General features: G+C 41.6%; 1 protein-coding gene across 5 annotated transcripts in view; it reads right to left on the reverse strand.

The window, feature by feature from the left end:
- The window catches only part of DIS3L2 (DIS3 like 3'-5' exoribonuclease 2), a 198530-nt gene that overhangs the window by 83095 nt on the left and 94942 nt on the right, over positions 1–20493 (reverse strand). For all 5 annotated transcript variants that reach the window (XM_030496021.1, XM_030496023.1, XM_030496025.1 and 2 more), the window contains one exon: positions 17333–17412. In XM_030496021.1, coding sequence (XP_030351881.1) covers positions 17333–17412 — 80 coding nt within the window. The remainder of the gene's footprint in view (positions 1–17332; positions 17413–20493) is intronic.

Raw genomic sequence — 20493 nt, forward strand, 5'->3', positions numbered from 1 at the left:
ATTGCACACCAAGGGACAAATTCTACCACTTGTTAGGAAGCTGAGAGAAAAGACTGAAGATTAAATGGTTCACCTCAGAAAGCTGCCTACAGCTGTGTTGTGATATTATCATATGCCTTGAAAGCTGCTCTATATGGATTAGGCATCCAGGCCTGAAACTACTTAGACAGTAAGTCTTAGACCAACAGTTCAACCAACAGATTTAATATTACATACACTCAAAGCCAACACACTCAGAAGGTAAAAAAAATATTTAATACTTTGAAGTCAATATTGTAATGTATTGACCCTGCAGGCAAATATTGACTAAAGGAAAAGGAGAGGGGGTCATTACATCATGCCTTTAATCGTACTTTAATTCAATATGTGCACTGTTACATACATGAACTTTTTGTCCTCAATAGAAAATCGACAAACCAAGATCTTATTGCATGAGATAATAAAACATGGAGTCAGCCAATGAAAACACATTAAGCAGAGTTAAATTTCATTCAGGTTTCCCACCAGAGCTTCTAAAAGCTGGGGTCAGCATGAGCCCCCTGCTTTTGAACTTTTAATGGAAATTCTATCTAAATATTTTCTTACATACATTGACATAATGCAAACTGGCAGCTCTTGGGTTGTTTCGCTCAAGTATGAATCACCCTATCTCCCTCATCCCCAAAAAATTCAAGACCAAGAGAACTTGAAGATACAACACAGTGATCAACCAATCTGATTTCTCTCAGATCACTGCTTCTGAATATTTCAGACAAAATACCAGGCTAAGCCTGCACAGAAATACTTCCTTACTGGTCTCTCCCAGTTTATTTGTTAATTAAAATGAAAGAGCTTTGTGGATAGAGAAATACTATTCACAAAGATTCTCTTCCAGGTCCACAGTTTTTCTAGTCTCATTACTTTTTATGGCAAAGTCACAAAAGGAACATTTCATATTGTAAGTCTTGTGTTACTTCCCACGGAAAAAAAAGAAAATGCGGCCCGAATAAAAGGAAAAGAGAGTTAAACTGGCAGTCATTTATTGAAAAAGTCTTGTCAGAAAGTTCAGAGAAAAGGGGGAAAGGGAAGACAGCACACAGCACAGGCTGACAGACACATAGTCTACTCCACCTTCATTTCGATGAAGAAATATAATTTTCCAGCAAATAGAGGCCTCAAATCTTGGCATTCAGCTCTCCATCATGATAGACCTTATACCCTAATTTCTCCCAGAAACAAGTCCTTTACAAACCACAGACTTGGTTCAGCCCAAATTTAAAATTCTACAGCGAAGCTAAAGCTGCACAACCACCCCTAAAACTACGTACAGACTAACAGATTAAGGATTTACTTTTTTTTAAGAATCTACATAAGAATGTAGAGGAGATTAAGCCAGACACTTCATATGCTGATATTAAAGCAAGAGCTGAATCACAGAATAGTTCGGGTGTGAAGGGACCTTAAAAATCATCTAGTTCCAACCCCCTGCCACGGACAGGGACACCTTCCACTAGACCAGGTTGCTCAAAGCCCCATCCAGCCTGGCCTTGAACACTGCCAGGGATAGGGCAGCCACAGCGCCTCGGGGCAACCTGTGCCAGTATCTCACCACCCTCACAGTGAAGAATTTCTTCCCAATATCTAATCTAAATCTTCCCTCTTTCAGTTTAAAGCCATTCCCCCCTGTCCTATTCCTACATCCCCTTGTCCTATTCCTACATGCCTTTGTAAAAAGTCCCTGTCCAGGTTTCTTGTTGGCCCCTTCAGGTACTGGAAGCTGCTCTAAGGTCTTCCTGGAGCCTTCTCTTCTCCAAGCTGAAAAACCCAAACTCTCTCAGCCTGTCTCCATAGGAGAGGTGCTCCAGCCCCCTGAGAATCTTCATGGCCCTCCTCAGGACTCACTTCAACAGTTCCACATCCCTCTTGTGTTGGAGGCCCCAGAGCTGTACACAGTACTCCGGGTGGGGTCTCATGAGAGCGGAGTAGAGGAATAGAATCACCTCCCTCAACCTACTGGTCTGACATACACTTGGCTTTCTGGTCTGTGAGCGCACATTGTCAGCCCATGTGAGCCTCTCACCAACAAACACCCCAAGTCTTTGTCCTCAGGGATGCTCTCAATCCAGTCTCCGCCCAGCCTGTATTTCTGCTTGGGACTGCCCCGACCCAGGTGCAGGACCTTGCACTTGGCCTTGTTGAACTTCATGAGGCTTACATGGGACCACTTCTCCAGCCTGTCAAGGTCCCTCTGAGTGGCATCCCTTCCCTCCAGTGTGTTGACTGCACCATACAGCTTGGTGCTGTCACCAAAGTTGCTGAGGGTCCTTGGTCCCACTGTCCATGTCACCAACAAAGATGTTAAATAGCATCAGTCCCAATAACGACCCCTGAGAAATGCATCTCTTCATTGGTCTCCCCAAGAAGGGAGTATTTATTGCAATGAAACATTCTGAAGGCACTTGGATGGCTTCCTTCACTCAGGATCTCTGAGAATTTTTTCATTTAAAAACCCATCTGAAAGTGGGTGCAAAATTGCCACCCATTCAAACTCTACCATTACAAAGCTGTTACGTGGGAAGATGTTTAGCAACAGGGAATGCAGTTTAGAGTCAAGCAATGAGTGTTTTATTAACCAGCTGTACCCTATTAGCTCCTCTCTGCAACTACAGAAATGAGGCAAGAGAGATGGATGGGAGGCAGGAGTATTATTTGAAATTACACCATGGCATTGCAAAACCCAATAATGAGGCCCTGTGGAAAGAAGAGCTCCCCTCCTGAGATCTGCAAGTAGAAATAAGGAAAAGGCTGGGCACTCAGCCACCAAATCTCCTCTTGGGCCAATGCTCTGTGCAAGAGGGACAGGATTTGTTGCTACCTTACTGCAAACAACACAGTTCTGATGCCCTTGAGGCACTGCACACAAAGACAATTTCCTTTACTGTTCACTATCACACAGGCTGCTAGAATGGCAGAATATAATGCACTTGTATTTCTCCAACTTTCTAGAAGCCTGGATCCCCTCTTGAAGCTCACCAGGTGGTAGAGCTACAAAAGGCAGGTCTCCCCAGACACAGTCCTGCAATAGACACACAGCAGTTTTGGAGAAGGTTTGGCTCCTTGACCTCAGAATATGATCCAAAGTCATGATCCATCCAAGTGCCTTCAGATTCACTCCAAATCACTCCAAAACCTTGTGTATGTAACCCTGATATGATGCTACAATCAAAGGAGAATGATGGCATCCCACAGAAGATCAAAGAACAAGCTGTTCCTTTTATTTTTTCACTGATGATCTCACTCTCTACAACAAAACAGTTCAAAGAACTTTTTTTCTTCTTTATCAAGGAAAATTATAAACAAAAAAGGATCAGCAAGAAAGAGCTGGAAGAAAAGGAAAAGGTCCTTTCAGCTTGTAGATGCTCCATAATAACCTGCCAACCTAGCAAATCGTATCAAGTATTTGCCCCAGGAATTAGAAAGTTGAGCTGAATGTATTTGAACAGTATGCAATGGAACACAGTGACGGCAAATCCCTCTTCTCTGTCTTTAGCAACCCTAGTCAGTCCTAGCACAAATGCAGAGAGACAGACCAAGCATGTCCACTTCACACCTTAACACAGGCGAATTTTAGGACCATCCAACTTAAAAATGCAACTCCTCAAGGATAAAAACACCAGAAGGTAATTCTCTAGCATGCATATACACCCCCATTTATTCCCATCTCACTTTCAGGCATCATCATTCTCAGGAGAGAACACTAGCAAAAGTGTTAAGTCAACTTTTTTTGTATTAACCACTGTTTTCTCACACTGTCTTCACCCCTCAGGGAAACAGTTGAAAGCAGGTTGCAAAGTGTTTGCTCTAGCCAGAAAACGGCCAACTACTTACCTGCTGCCAGCAGTTCAAGGTAGTTGGCTGTTCCCTGGCTAGACCAAACTCTTGCAGCAAATAATTACAGCACTTTCCCATTCTCCTGGCCTGAAGGTACCATGCTCCTGCTCTTATCTGCAAAGCAGTATTTAGCACTTTGCAAAAGTATGAAAAACTTGCATAAAGAGAAAGAAATGAGGCCTTTAACCTACATGCATTTTTTTTTTTTTTGCTATTAACAGTGCTACAGTAGAGCATGGGTCTTCATCAAGGCTGAGGTTCTCACGTCTGATTGTGGGCGAATGGGCAAGGACAATGCCTGCAGTGGCGGGTCTCAGTTACAGAAGGGACAGACAGAGGAGCTGCAGACAGTAATAGAGGTAGACACAAAACAAACACAAATTGCACCAAGGCAAAAAACAGCACCAAGCCTTGGGGAAGCTGCTGGAAGTAGCTAGAGGCTATCACAGATCTTTAATACATGCCTTTAAATAAAAGACCTGATCCAAGCCCAAACATTTCTGTTTCCCTTTGGCATATGTATGTGCATCTACAGCTCAAGTGTTACGGAAGTATCCCTCTTGGAATAGAGAGAGAAGAAAAGAGAAAGAGAAAAGAAAATGAATGAGTGGGAGAAAAGAGCAAGTAGGGAAGCAAAAAAAGAGCAAGATGAAGAAGAAGGGGAGAAGAGTTTAATATAAAAATAAAAGTGGACCCATGGAAAGAGGCAGTTACTTGTCTGCTCTGGAGCCTGAAGACAAAGGTGGGTGGCTTTAATTCTCAGCTGAGGTTACTTTTCCACTGCAGGAAGCCAAGCTATTGTTCAGAAAATCAGACAGTGTGTTTTATTTTACTTATTTTAAAAAAATGAGGAAAGTGCTTAAATTTTACTTCTGCACCCTAGGGCCATTTTGCTTTTTGAAAGCGCAGTGCAACTGAGCATAACTCCATTAACTTGTTTACCAGGAAACCAAATTTTTTAAATTATCACATGATGGTCCTTTAGCCGACTGAAATGCAACTAATTATACCTTTTTTAAAGCAAATAATAGCTTTTTCCTTCTCTAAAGGTCTCTTCCTTGACATAACCTCATGAAAAGACTCAGGCAAAAGGAATCAGAATCCTGTATCTCAAGAGATAGGACAAGTCCCTCAGGTGCAGAGCAGCAGCTTCTCCATCCAAGCATAAATAAGACTTTAGTGAATGTTGCAACAACTCCAAAAGAGGAAAAACTGCCTGCCCAAGCAAACAACACACACCTCTAAAGAGTAACGATCCACAAAATACTACGTACCATCAGGCATTACTTCTAGGAGATGTCCCCATCCATGCCCCTCTTGCCACTAGTTGACATGAAAAATATTCCACAGAAACAGCCCCCTTTACCCACCAGCCATAGAGACTTTGAGACCATCAGGAACTGCCTGGCCAAGGTTTCAAGATATTTGAACTCTTCTTCGAACTATGCTTAGTCACTTTTTTCTGGGTTTGTAGCACCTGGAGAGATGGCCAACGTCAGGCCCTGACTTCCACGGGGGAAAGAGAGAGATGGAGCTGGCACATGCAGCATATCAGCACAGCTGCTCCAAGTGCCTGCATCAGACTGCAAACAGCAAAAAGGCTGGGGGTGCAGGTATCTGGGCTTTTGCTTTGCTTCTTAAATAACAATTAAAACCATTGCTTCCTTTCAACTTTTTAACTCTTCAGACTTTTCAGATCACATCCACATCCTTTCCTTCAGGAGTTGGGCTGATGTAAGGGCAATAAAAGCTTCAACTTTCCTCATTTAACTGCACAAACTCAAGAGCTGTGAGATGGACCGAATCCTCAACATTAGCAGAACCAAGATTGGCCCCCGTTATTCCAAAGTGAGTAACAGGGTAACATCACAGGGGAAAGGGAAAAAAATAAAAATAAAACCATCTTCAAATGTTAACCCTTCCCATACTGAAAGTCTTGGCACTTCCTGAATTTCTGGTAGTATCTGAGAAACCACTGATAGGAATGATGATGTTGCAAAGGGATGCCTTCAGCCATCCTGAGAATATCAGGAAATATTTAACACATTTCATAAAAATAAAGAATAATGGGATTTTTGTGGGTTGGGTTTTCTTTTGGTTTTTTTTTTTCTTTTTCTTCTAAAATCCAGAATAACTCCTATGTGCTTTGAAGTGACTTTTTTATTCAGGTCTCAACTACCCTGACCTTTGGCCATTTTACCTCTGGCATCAACTAAATGTTATGGAGACAACTACGATTTTACAAACCAATTTGTGATTGGATCTGGGTAAAGTAGAAAAAACCCTCATGTGCTCATTAAGTGCAATGAAAGACAAGTGAAGAGGAAAAGCAGTACGAAGGAAACCCTTTCTAAGCAGAATATTTTCCACAATTTTCCATGAGCCACCAGCAATAATTTAAATAGTTTCAGAATTATAAGACTCTTTCTATTAGTAAACTAAATGCTGGGAGCACGTCTTCCATGTGAAATGCATACAGTTTTTGTCTGTAGCAGCTAATAAGTTCAGCAATGCCCAAAAGCCACTTAATAGAATTCAAAAGCTACCTTTTATATTTCAAAACAAAGCCAGGACACCTCCATAAAGTGGCACTTCACACGTGGTGCATCACAAATTCCCGAGTTTTACACAAAAACCAGCGCAAGCCAAATCAGTAAAGCACTGTTTCAGACACTTTGACTTTAGCATTTAAAGACCCCACAAAGAAGATGCTTCCCCTGCCACTGCCTAGCTCTGAAGGGTATGCTCAGAGATGGCTCTTAGCCAGCACCAGGCATTCCCAGGCTCTTAGCAGAGGGAGGGGGTCTATCCTCCCACAGGAACACAGGGTAAATCTTCACACTGGTGGTGTTCTCCCAGCTTCCAGCTCCCATGAGTTGGAAACTTCTAAGCTGGTTATCAATCAAAAGTCAGGTCTCCAGACCTCACAGGTTATATCACGTTACTGAGGCAGAGAAACATAACACAAGAGTGTCCTGTCTTGTGGGATGCCAGTGAACCCACGTCAGCTCTTCAGCACCTTGTGACAGGAGATGCTACCATCCAGAACACAGCTACTGCGTAGACCATTCCTGAAAACTACCTTCAAACCTGATGTAATAACTCCGGAGAAGACTGAAAGAGCTCTTCTGTGCAAGTAGTAACATTGCACCATTAAGATGGATACTTACACAAAAAAAGGAATTCTCCTGAGGAAAAACCTTTGAATACTCAGAAGGGCAGAATTTACGCAGCATGTACAAGATAAAACATTCAATTGCAGACTGAAGGACAGGGGAATGCTATCCAACAGAATAAGCACACTGCATAAAGATTTATTCATGCTGCTGAGCAAGATACAAGCAGGAAAATACAGATGAAAGTGCGGTATAAATATTTTAAAAGTCAGACCAGAGAACAGGACAGCTGGAGACAAACAGTATAATGATATATCAAACAGACAGTATAATGATATATCAGCATTGGCAGACTGAGACCAGACACAATGGTTCCTTATGCAGCAGTGCCTATGTCCCACCTTCTGCTTGTGTAGGTTTTCTCTCCATATCTATGCAGAGGGTACCCATTACACTGTAGAGGGTAAACTGGTTTCCTCTGTGCCTGAACAAGAGCCTAATAGACTTGGTGAGGTGCCAAAATAGCAGGTTCCACTTAGAGGTTTTGTAAACTTCATTAATTTCTTTACAAGATTCAAGCGTAATGAGCAAAGTGGAGTGACAAACCTCTAACACACCAGATTTATCCACTGAATGCCAGTATTTGCTGTATGGTCATCTCTGAGAGAACCTCTAGATGACAGCTTATGACTTAGACTCAACATGAACCTTTGCTACCAGGAGTCTATTCCAAGCTCTTGGCAGATGGATCTTCAACCCTTCACCAAGACAAGATGTCAAGCAGGATACTGAGGCAATGACTGTGCTGCTGTGAACTCAGATTCCCAGCTCAGAAGCAGTCTTTGCTGATACAGAGAAGTTATAAAGGCAGACTGTGCTTAGCTCTTTCAAGCAGTCTCTTAACAGTGAGGTTTCCCACCAATGTGATGAAGGTAAAAGGACAATTTCTGGTATTCACATCATGAACTGTTTTTATTGCTATTCCAAGACCCATTCAAGAGGCTAACTCTATCAGGAAATCAGCAGTCTTTGAGTTTCAAGAGATAGGAAGTAGCACCCAGCAACTTTCAAGATGAATTACAATCATTTTGGGTGTAGGATGTCATCCTGTTCCTGAAATGAAGACTTAGAGTGCGGAGGGACCACCCTTTCTTTACTGCTAGGTCAGTCCCCTTTGTGATATCTTTACTGTACAGAGTAATCCAAGGCTGATCAAGTGTTCCCAGGCATTCAAAGAGACCTTGGAATTTAGTGCTAGGCCAAACACACACAAGGTACTTCCACTGAACAGCCTTGACATTTCAACTTCTTTGAGAACAGAAGGCAGTGGCTGAGATTTCACTTTTAGTCATCCAACATTTTTGTTTATTTTTTGAAAGATTTCCAAAATATTTCCATCTGCACTTGGTTTTACTCTTTCTGTGTAACTAGCATAATAGTCAACAATCAAGAAATACTGTACTGAATTGCACTGTAAGATGTTTTTCCTGTTCAGATGGGTTCTGAAACCCCTGCCTTGCAATAAATTAAAACAATAGCCCAGTGATTTTGAGGGATCCTGCCATTTAAGAAAATTGATAATAAAGAAGATATACAGCAGTAAGTTCTTTGCTGCCTGCATGCAACAGAACAGATGACTCAAGTTAACCATGTGGGATGTATTCCTAGTTATTTGTACCCTTTTAAAGTTTACCTTCCTCACATATCGTCTGACTCTTACCTGTAAATTTACTAAAAAAACCTCTTGTTTTCTCTAGCTCTGCCTGGTCTTCACCTATAATTTGCGGTTCTTCTCTAAAGACTCTCCTGGTCCCAGAGGTCCTTTTTAGGGAATAAAAATTCTAGGCAAAGTGTTGTTAGATCTGTTTGCATAGGAATTTCTGGATCCTCTTCCAATTACCCAGCTCCTTAAAGGCATTTGGGTTTGGGGGTTTTTTTCAATATACAATCCGACACTATCATTTTTAAGTCTCTGACAACAAATATTAGTGAGATCCAATAGGACACAAAATCCCACATCTCTAAATCTTTGGAGAATTGTCCCAGGTCCTGAATTTATGAACTGAAATGATCTGGAAGGCAACTTCATGCAGAGCATCCCTCCTCCCTGCAGGAAAGTAAACTCACTTTTATGAGTAATTTTACTGGCATTTACATGTCTGTTTGTATGTTCTGTAGCCATGGTCTTCATTAGGTTAGACATTCATAGGAAATCTACCTTTTATTTTAATTCTGTGATTTTTTCCCCCTACAGTTTTTTTTGTGTACTGTCAAAAAACAAACAAACAAACAAAAGCTTTTCAGATAACGATGGACTCTTTATAAGGTATCTATACTTGATACAAAAAAATAGTGCAATAAATATGAATTATCAATAACAAATCCTGCCTGTTTTTGCTTAAACAAGCTTTTAACCAATCTTCTCAACAGTAGCTTTCAAATATATGCAAAAAGTTTTAAAAAATTATATTTCAGCAATCACTGCTCCAAGCAAATCCAAACTTTCTGAAATTCTACTCAGTAACTTATCACCCAGTTTAATGCACTTGTCTGGGCATTAGGCTCAGTCTATTTCCATTTCAACCACCATTAGTTTGGAGCAAGCTACCCTATTTCCACTCAAGCTGAGGGGAGTTCTATGTTGTGAACTTGTCTCACTGATATCAAGAGAGATGTTAGGTGGAGGAAAGGTGATGCAATCCAGCCCTCTGATTCCATTCACCCCTGCACCTGGCAATTGGAAGTGATGTGTGTTTCCACACACAACCCTATGTTACTTTAAAAAGAAGAGACAAAATATCCTGTACATGCTGCAGTTCCCCAGCATTACATGGGAGCACACTGCAGGACGCAGCAGGGATCTGGATTTGGCACAGACCTGAATTTATTTTGCACATTTCAAAGAGCCTGCAACCACAAGCCCTCAACAGAAACTGTTTCTAATCACTACAATGCGCCTTTTTCACTTTCCTAGTGACAAAAAAAACCCCACCAGACTAATCAGCAGGTAACAGAAAAGCTGAGCTAAATATTTTTCATACGAAAGGAAAAACTGGCTAAACCTTATGCACAGTCCTGCTTCTTGTAGGTCGTCTTTATTTTTCCCCTATTTGACTCCTGCAATAAATTTAAGTAAATTGCAGTTTATGGTAATTTTACATTTGACTTATATATCAATGTGGAGTTTCTGTCATTTTCCATCCAAATCTGGTTCATCTTAAACATCTTACAAAGAAAGAAGCATAGTAATTTCATAATGTAACTTTTGATTTAACACTAGTCCATTCTTCAGTGTTTATCTTAAGCAAATCAGTCTGGTATGACTCAAATTACAGACTCCTTCTGTACTCTGCGCTGCAGGAATCACACAGATAAGCCGAAAGGTCCTGTGTTGGTAGAGCAAATTTCAACCTACAGAAGATTATTTATGTCTTAAAAACCAAAATATAAGTGCACTCAATTTTGCAAAATTAAAACACCACCAGTGTTTGCAACCTAACATCAGGAAAGAACAAGGACAGAAGGAGAGGAAATTTGGGTGGTCATCTGAGATGGCAGAGATCTTGTGGCTGCCAAGGCTCTATAGGCGTTATTCAAGCACAAGATACTGGAACTCATGCACTAGGTGACGTCTACTAAGGAGGTCCACAAGGTCTAGGTAAAGCAGCCTCAGTGTCTGTAAACCTGCAGTAGACAAGTAATAATTTTACCAACATTTGGCAGAATGTGTGAAACAGGCTCCTTGAAAAGAGATGTAAGTCCTCACTCTGCAGATGTTTCCAAAAACTACAGCTCACAGTGGATTGACTGGTGCCTGCTAACAAGAAAGGTCATACTGCACTCTTCCCAGATTTGGGTCACTAAAAGCTCTCTTTTCCTATACCCCATTTTCAAGACACTTATAGAAACACAATGTGTTTGAAGTTTTTATTCCATTCCCCTTAGGCATATTTGATTTAAATTCACCAACAGGTTGAACAGATTATAAGGAAAGGGAAAAAATAGGGAGCAGCACACTGCAGCAGTCTTATTTGCTTAGGTCATCAGGTAAACACTGACCTGATTCAGTGAACGTATCTCTATATGACCTCACTCCAAAATGCAGACAAACAATGTCACTAACGACATAAAAACCAGGGCAAACAGCCTGTAGAATGTATTTCTGTTCTGCAGTACAATTCCTCATAGAGAAAGATTTAAATTACTTTGTTAAAACTTGTGCGGATACAAGAATGAAAGAACAACAGCGAGAACCATGTTAGTCATCAATATTCTCACATAAAAGGATGTACAGAAGCTCTGGCTTCTGTATGGCCCAAAGTCTTGCTTAGAAATCAGCATTGAAAGACCTGCACAAGGGTAAGACAACCCCTCAGAAATGCACCCCAATCATTTCTGCTGCTTCCTTTCCCATCACAGCCTGACGTATCACTAGATGGAAGTGCCTGCCTTTAAATTTGTCAAATTTAATTTCCTTTCCTACCAGTAATCAGCCTTCAAACACAACTGCATCAGTTGTGTACATTAGCAGAAATACAAACACCACTTGCAGATTATTTCCAAAAGACATTTGGCAAGTGTGGGAAACTGCCTGATGCTACTGGGACACACAGGTCACCTGGCACACTCTTACATGATGAGACGAATAAATCTTCAAACATCTGCATCCTGGGTGAAAACATTCAGGCTTGAATGTGGCACAGCTGTTTTCTGCAAAAGTCTGCGACATCCATACAAACTGAGAACTGCTCTGTTGCATGTTCCTGGCTGCAGTCATTTGCTAGAAGACGTGCAGAAAGGATCACAAAAGAGCATTGACTGAAATGAACTTGCTAAAAAACCTCAAGCTACCCTGAAACAGCTCTACAAAGGCTGTTGAAACTAGGTGCAGTACAGATCTATCTTTCACTCCAAGATTATGCCGAGTCATCTAAACGGAGTACAGTTTGTTCATATTTCTGAAGCTGTTACATAAATAACCCTATTCTCCTTTATTGGAGCTGATCTCTTTTAAAATATACACTTACAAATGTGAACAGCAAGCTTACCTCCCTACTGCTATCATTAAATAATAATGAGGAGCATGACCGTTAATCAAAAGCAGACTCCAATATAAAATCCCCTCAAAACCAGAATGGCCCACTTCAGACATATATCCCTGAAATGTTTCCAACTGCTGCAATATCCTACTGCAAGCTCCATTAAAAACACAGCTATTCCCACAACCATTCCATGCTTCCTTTGCTAGTGACACTGTGCTACCAGCTAGTTCTTCATAATAGATTTGTGCACTACTTCTGCAAAAAATTCCTTTCTAGCTTTTACTGAGGATGTAGCATGGGTGAGTCTTCCATCCAGCAACTGGAACTGATAAGGCTTATAATGAGAAGTTTTAAAACTAAGCAAAGGTGCAAAGACAGTCCGTTATCTCTCTGTGCTTGTTGTTTTAAGACCCTTCAAGGCAAAAGAACTGTCAGTCTTGAATAAATTAGCAATGAGTGCTTAAGGACAAAGACAATTTCATCCTCCAAAATCTTCTGATATGCACTGATTTAGCTGTCTGATAGCAGAAGTGTGGGCAACAAGCAGTTTCTTTTTTCTAGTAGTTATTATGGGTGCTATACACCAACAAACAGACATTTTCTGAATTGAGTTCTGCATTCTCTGTTGATTTTTGGAGATCTCCTGACATCATGAGGATGCCAGATAATGTGGTTTGCTCACCTTGGGTGTTTTTGGTGGTGTTTTTTTTTTTTTAAGTGTTTTACATATGGGCAAAAAAGATGGAAAAAATAATAATTTCTTGTAACCACATTTACATTTGGAATAAAAGCTGTGTTAACTCTTAATATAACTTTGCCCTCATGAGAGATGCAGCCTTGCCAGCCCTGGATAAGCTCTTAACCTCTAAAACAACTCCTTCTCATAATAATTGCAACTAGCATAGCAATTTTTAAAGCCAAAAATCCTCAAGGTACCTCCAAAACATATAAAGAATCTCTATAAAGCACAAGATTGAGGTTCCCATAGGGGCTGTCCTTAACACCAAAGAGTTGGGAACAGCCATAGCTTTGCAAGCAAGTGAACACGAAGAAATGAATCCACATGACTCCCAGCACTGGTTTTGGACCTTGCTAAATTCACAAATTCCTGAAAAAAATTAATTCAAAGTACAGATACCATAAAAAATTTCACATATGCTGATGAATTTATACCTTTGCTTTTGCCAGCCATACTTCATGGCCCTATAAATAGTAACCTAAGTAGTGCTATAGTGGAGGCTTTCCCTGCCCTGTAGTCAGTGGGCTACTGCTGAAAATCACTGAGTAAGGCTATCAGCTCACAGTGGGCTAAAAAAGTAATGAATCCACAGAGATTTCCTTGCATGCAATTTGCATGCAAGAAAACGTGCGAAGAGCTTGTGATACAAGATGGATCCAAATGTCTCCTGCCAACTGTAAAGAATAGGGCTCAGGGCTTAAGTCCCCAGTGCTGGAAGCTGAAGAGTCTCCCAGGTAGACACAGCTCAGTCCTGTCCAGAAACAGGTTGATGGAACTCTCTCTAAATGCTAATTCCCCATCAGGATGTAAAACAAAGACTGCAATGAAGAGCACATATGTCAGGTAATATAAACACACACATTTCTGTTACGTTCTCCTTCTAGGAACAGAGACTATGTGATGCTCACACCCTGGCTGAAGATCTAGCACCTTGTCTCTTGGGCAAGAAGCTCTGCAGCTGTATTTCTGAGGTGACACCTTAGAAAGGGGCACACAATATAGCTTATATTGCCAACTGCATGTGAAACGGATATCCTTTATAGGAGGCTTACAAAACAGTGTTTTGATTGGGTTCTTCAGCAAGTATTTGAAAAATTTAACATCTGGAATTTAATATTTCAATACCAAACCACCATTGGCAGAGGAAAAGGTGCATGAAATGCTGGATCAAGTTTGTGCCTCAAACAGCAGCACACTGGGAAGACAATGGACAAGAGTCCAACAGTATGGTTCTTAGTTGCTTAGACTAATCAAATCATTCTTCAAGCATCTCCTTGCAAGACATGAGGAGCCTTAAAAATGGAGATGATTCCAGCTACCAGACTGGATATCTCTGCTTCGGAGTTGTCTCATGTTTTAAACAAACACTGCAGCACAGATAGAATGCTGAGATTTCCTTCCTCTGCCTGCTTGGGGACCCACACCGAGCTGGCCAGCCAGCTGTCATGCCTGTTTGAAGGATGCAGACGGATTTCCTTCAGTCTTTTTATGCTGCTTGCTCCCACTCAGCTCCTCAGCTCCCTCCCTTTCTGATCATAACTGCATCGAAGACCATCGGGACCTGGTTTCCTATCTGTACTTCCTTCTGAGCCAAAAGGTCTCCTAATAAAGACCACAGATTTCAAAATAGAAGAAAGGGTATTTCCATGGTGTTTCTTTCCACACTGATTTAAAACCCAGTCCCTGGGACATTCACCAGCATCAAAACTGTTTTTTCCAGGTGATGACTCTCTTTGGCTTAAAGCTGAGGCAATGCCTGAGTGCAGGCACCACTCTCACGGCAGACGGGAGGCTGAAAGAAGATGCAGAATGCACAATGCCTAGGACAGGCACAGGTAAGATCACTCTGAAAAAAGGCTCCAGCTGAGAGCATCTTCTCATTGAGAGGAGACCAGGGTGGAACAAGCCCATTGGAGAATGCACGGCTCTACCCAAAAGGCAGAGATCCAGTGCACAAAGGGCTGCTGTGAGCAGGTTCCCACTTAATGGTTCATGGAAAATGATACATGAACAAAGGCCTTTGGGCTGGGAGTGCCACCAGTGGGTGCATTCACTCATCTGCCTCTTGGATTTTCTCCTCTGAAGCTTGTCTGGAGGAAAGGGGAGTGTGCACAATGATCCTGTGAAGGACGTGAAACTTTCAAAAGTACTAAATCCATATTGGATTTCCCATCCTCTAAATTTTAGATCCAAGCAAAGCAAATTTTAATTTTTACTCTCAGGAAGACAGCTGTGCCCTGTCCCCTGCTCCTTCCTGGTTTCTTCATGTCTCTTCTAGAACACACTGGTCAAGTTTGTTTTGGGGAACTGAAAGAAGAGAAAGCATCCTGCATCTTCCACTTTTGTTTTATTTGAAAAACCTTCTATATTTGCAAACCTTCTCTATACAGAGTGACCCTGCAGTCTGATTCACTTTACCTTTCTTTCCCAACTGCCTGATTTTCTGGAGAAAAGGAAGTATTACCTTTCACCGCAGAAGAATCCTCTGTCCGCTCTGGTAAGTGCATCAGAGATCACCTTTGAAATAACAGGATATGCTGGGAGAGAGAACTGTGCCAGCTCCTGTGTTAAATACAGGTAGAAACAATCCCTAAAAGCATTGCTTTGACATGATCCTTTCATATATTCCTTAGCTTTCACAGAAGATCACGGAAGGGCAGGGAAAAACCTTCATCTGGAGGCTCCAGGAAGCCAGCACAGGCCTGACACAGCCTCTGGGAGAAGGATGAGTCAGAAATAATCAGGCCAAGAAAAGTTGGGTGTTTGCTTTCTCCCCTGCATGCAGGCAGCTCCCTCTGTCTCATGCCTGTACAGACAGGAACAAAAAGCAAAAGCAACAAAGTAGGGAAGACTGGCAAAGCACACGAATGAAGTCCACTCAGAAGGCAACTCCTAAAAAAAATTCTATTTTTTTTTTTTCTCCCTCAGGTGGATTGCACGAGAAGGACTTGTTCCAAAGAGGCCTGATCAGGGCATGGGACAGCGCTGCATCCACATACCTCTGCATCACAAGGGGATTTTTAGCAGTCATGCTACAGAGCTCCCTTAATCAAGTATCGTCCTAGTAACACTTAGAAGCCTCTTGGCTGTATAAGTAAAGGATCCCTTATGCACTGGTACACCTCCTTCCTTATAGATTGGAGCAAGAGGCCTCATACAGCATTTTCTGCAGTTGGGGTTGGAGAGGCAAGACAGACTTCAAAGTGCAGCCACATCCCTGATCAGCAGATACATCAAGTACCAAGTATGACAGCCTTGCAATGGCTTTGCAGACTTTCCGGGAAAGAAGAATTCTTGTTCAAACAGGTATTTTCCTTGAACACTTTCTCCCAGTGGCTTATGAATAAGAGAAAAATGTGGACATATGCACAACAAACCAGCTCAGTGAATGGTTTCCTGATGGCAGGATCTAAAACTCTTGTGTATGTGAGCAGTAAAGGCTCAGAAGCCACAGTTTCAACACCTTAGATCTGAGGGGCTGTGGGATCACAACACTGTCATAAATCTACAGTAATTCAGATGACAAAGTGGAAAGAGAGAGAACAGAGTTCAGCTTAGGATGTCTCAAGAAGACTGTTTAAATTGTCTGTGAAATAGAACTGCAAATATTCCTTAATCTTGCCTCAAAACTACTATTGTACAGTATAATTTTATTGGCCTCAAATTTTCTTTCATCTCCAATTTTATCAGTTTTATAGCCCTGTAATAGTATTCTGTACCTGGGTCTAAATGACATGACAATTAATTGGCCACATTGCACAAAATGAAATCAACAAAGAAAAGGGAATGATGTCTTTGGTATCAATATATTGTGATGATTAAGAAGAGCAAGAAAAACTAAAATTAAAATCACTGTATCTTCTTTATTAGTGGTGGATAGACTAATCAAATCATGCAGTATTTCTAACCAAGTCTGTTACTGGATCTCATCAAACTAAATGAGCAGAACTTGGACGGCAAAGTAGGCTTACAAGAGGGAAGTTCCTTATGTCAGAATCATCAAGATTTGGCTTCTGGAGCTTTACTTTCTGTTCTGTTGGCTTACGGCATAGCAGAAGTAAAAATAAGGCAGAACAGAAAGCATAAAAGGCAATGAGAAGAATATCGCAACTTATAAGGCGCACACTGCTCATCTGACAATTCCCAGCATTTCATAAACACCAAAAAGCAATTCAGCCAGTGACCTTCAAAACCTGGATTCCTTTATCCAGGGACTGCGTATACAAGGTCAAAGTTTCACTAGACTTCAGTCTGCAAGAGTGGCAGATCAGCTATTCAGCTGTAACTCTTATGACAGGAGACAGCCAAGATCTGCTCAAATCAAACTACAGCTCTGACAATGCAAAACGCTATGGTTCTGCACTTCCTGACACTGAGACTACTTTAGAGTGCAGCTTGAAGATATCTGCTCTAAGATTTCTGAACACAGGCAATTAAAACAAGAGAAAAACTATTTTATTACTCTACTCATTTCTTAAAGAATACTTCATGACAAATTATATATACAAATGTGCCAAGAGCTGAACATAAACACTGAGAAGTGTTTTGTAAAATATATCTCATACCGTCAGGGAGTTGTTTACAGGACAAAGCATCATCAAGATCTTTGGCAGTTGATGGGTCGATGGTGAAAATGCATTCTTTCCTATCCAAGAGAAAAAGAAAAAAAGGAAAATTTATCTTCCAGTCATGAAGAAGGTACCAAAACACAGAGACAATCAGAGACATTCCGACAACAACAACTATGTTTTCAGAAGACTGTCTGTTGAAACATCTTCCAACCTCATCTGAAAGTCTAAATCTAATTTATTGGGGAAAAAAAAAAAAAAAGATTTTAGACAAGTGAATCTCCTTGGGGGGGGGGCGAGGGGGGGTTGGGTTTGGTTTTTTGTTTGGTTTGGGTTTTGGTTTTTTTTGTTTGTTTGGGTTTTTTGCTTGTTTGTTTGGGGGGGGAGGTGTTAATTTTTCTATTTATTTGGTTTAACTGCTTGCTTTTAACAGCTTTCATCTCATTACTGATTTTCTTTTTCCTCCACAAAACCTAAACAATTTAGCCCATCAAGTTCACTCCAAAGAAACAGGTGGGGAAAAAGTCTTGGTGCCTTGTAGCTAGAGTAAAAATAGATTGTTCCTAATCGCAAAGTTAAATGGAACACAAATAACCTCCACCTTCATGCATAAGAGTAGATACGGCAACATCTGAAACTCCACAAACATAGCTAGCACAGAGCAGAGGCAGTGAAACATTTAAAAACCTAACTGAATTATAGCAGAATTGAGTGTGAGTTTTTGGCTCAGTAAAGATACCCAGGAGGTGCAGTACTTTTTAACATCTACATTGCCTATTGTGCACCAAAGGGAAAAGCAGGTTCAATAGGAATAACTTGAAAGTTATAGAAAGCAAGCTCCAAATCAGCTAAATAGATCTAGTACACCAGCTCGGTGCTTAGGAAAAGCTGAACTCCCTTTTGCGTATGCTGTGTTGGTACTACTGATACAGGTAGTACCTAGAAGATGCAGCCCTGTCCCTGGAAGGCTTACATACATATGTCCCATAGCAGTAGGTGGCAGGAACATACCAAGACCGACTATGGATATGCTCTGAGTCCACTTAGATGAGACAAAATAGAGCATCTGACTCAAGAATCATCATTTTTAATAGAGCACAGACTGGCACCAGAGAGACCCAAAACCTGGAGCACTCAACAAAACTTCCTAAACTCCTGCTTCAAGACTGCCTTTCATCGTGGGCTGCCCTACAGCAACTTCTTGCCCAGACCCCTGGACTACAGCAGGGTTCACCCAAGCAATGTGTGGAATGTGGGGCTGGAGCTGAAGAGCAGTGAAGACAGTAAAGGAACAGGTTTGCTGGTTTATTTTGCTTTTATTTTAACCTTTTGAATAAGTTTGACCCCTCCCTAGTTAAAAGATTCCCAAGCACAATGGTATAAGCTGAGGCTGCCAAGCAAGAGATCAGACCGCTTTTCTTCTATTCTCGCTGCCGCAGAAAACCTCTTATCATTATGGCAACTCCCTTCTAGAGATGCACAGTGAAAACACACAGTATTTTTCTTACAGCATAACCACCGGCACACTTCTGGGGTAGGAGAGGTGGGAGGGAAAAAATTACAGCTAACTTTTAAAGGAGCAAGTGTCACGTGGAATTAGCAAGTCATAGTCTTTTTGCATGGGTGCTCGCACAGTGAGAGCAATGTCTCCATCTTTGCAGGCCTTCCACTTCAGTACTTAGATGCTCTGGGTGGTATCTGTTGGTGTCAGACAGCTGGCAGCATGTAATTGTATAATTCCACCAGGCACACTAAATAGAGATTTTCAAAGACATAAAAATCAGTAAAGCACTTCACTACCTTCCGAGATTTTGAAAATCTTTTAGAATATGCTACCTTTCGGATTGGATAGCAAAACTGCCTTAATCCCCAGACACACATTAGCTCCTGATCCTTCCCATGCATCTAAACAAATTAGAGACTATGACACTGAAAGATACAAAAACTTTTCAACTACACCAGGACTTTGATCTGCTGTGCCTAGCTATTCAGTACTGGGAATCAACCAACTTTTAAAGGCTTGCAAGCAACCTTACTTCCATAAATATCTAATCCTTAAAATTCTTCCTAAGGATGGAATTCCAGGATACTACCTCTCCAAGGTACTGTGCAACTTTAGGGAGCTGTGTGCATGCAGGTACACAGACACCTATACTACAGGCAGTATGGGGGCATGCATATGTGCCAATTTGCATGCATTGATACACCACGTCCTGCTAATGTGCAGGGTTAACAGCATCTTGGCACTATGACTCCCACCCCACCAGCCACATAGAGTAAATATTCCTTAAAGTTCCTTAATTTAAAAGAGCAAACAGCACTGAATGGACACTTATAGCTTGCTTTATCTGACAAGTAAGCAAGAAAAAGGTTTAAGAGCTTCTTCAAAGAGAATGTGGGTTCCTGTGTCTGAGGAATAGACAGCTTATCCCAGATGTCCGGGGCCTGCAACCACAAGCATCTGCCACCCATTGCGAATCATAGCTCCAAGTAGTTTAAAAATTAGCAGATTGGTTTCAACAAAGTGCATATTTGCAGTCTGCCCTGGAAAGAAGAGAGCATAAATACATGGGAGCCAAATTCTGAACACATTTATACGATGTAGCAACTAAGAGGCTGCTTTGGTGAGATGTATTTGGCCAGTCAAATCTACTGCAGAGGTCAGCGGTGGCCCCAGTTGCTGTGAAGTGGGCAGGGCAGCCCCAGCCTCCCCAGGCAGCATGTCATGCACAGCCTGCTGCCCTTCGGGACCTGCTGGCTGGGCTCCGAGAAGCCTCTTAGCCTGCAAACTGCAGGCACGGACACAGCTCGCCACCTGAGATACTTAACCTCACAGATGCAAAACTGAAGAGGCATCCAGACAAATACTGATATAGCGTTTCTCACCAGCACTCTATGTGCAGCACAGCTGGAATACGTTTTACCACTAGGCTTAGATCCACTTCTCCTTTGAAACTACTCAAGGGACTTGGACTTGTAGCTTGTCACAGGCAGTTTATTCTGGGCACAGACTGTAAGGTGAGGTAAGAAAGTCACTGAGCAAGTAACACAAGGAATGATACTCCCTGGCATAAGGACTCTGCAGAAGTGCTGCAGAGCTGATGGCCAGGTAGTCAATGGGACAAGAGAAGCCGATCTGCAAACAGAGCTCGAAGTTC

This window comes from Strigops habroptila, chromosome 8 (genome assembly GCF_004027225.2).
Source record: "Strigops habroptila isolate Jane chromosome 8, bStrHab1.2.pri, whole genome shotgun sequence".
In the NCBI taxonomy this organism is placed as follows: Eukaryota; Metazoa; Chordata; class Aves; order Psittaciformes; family Psittacidae; genus Strigops; species Strigops habroptila.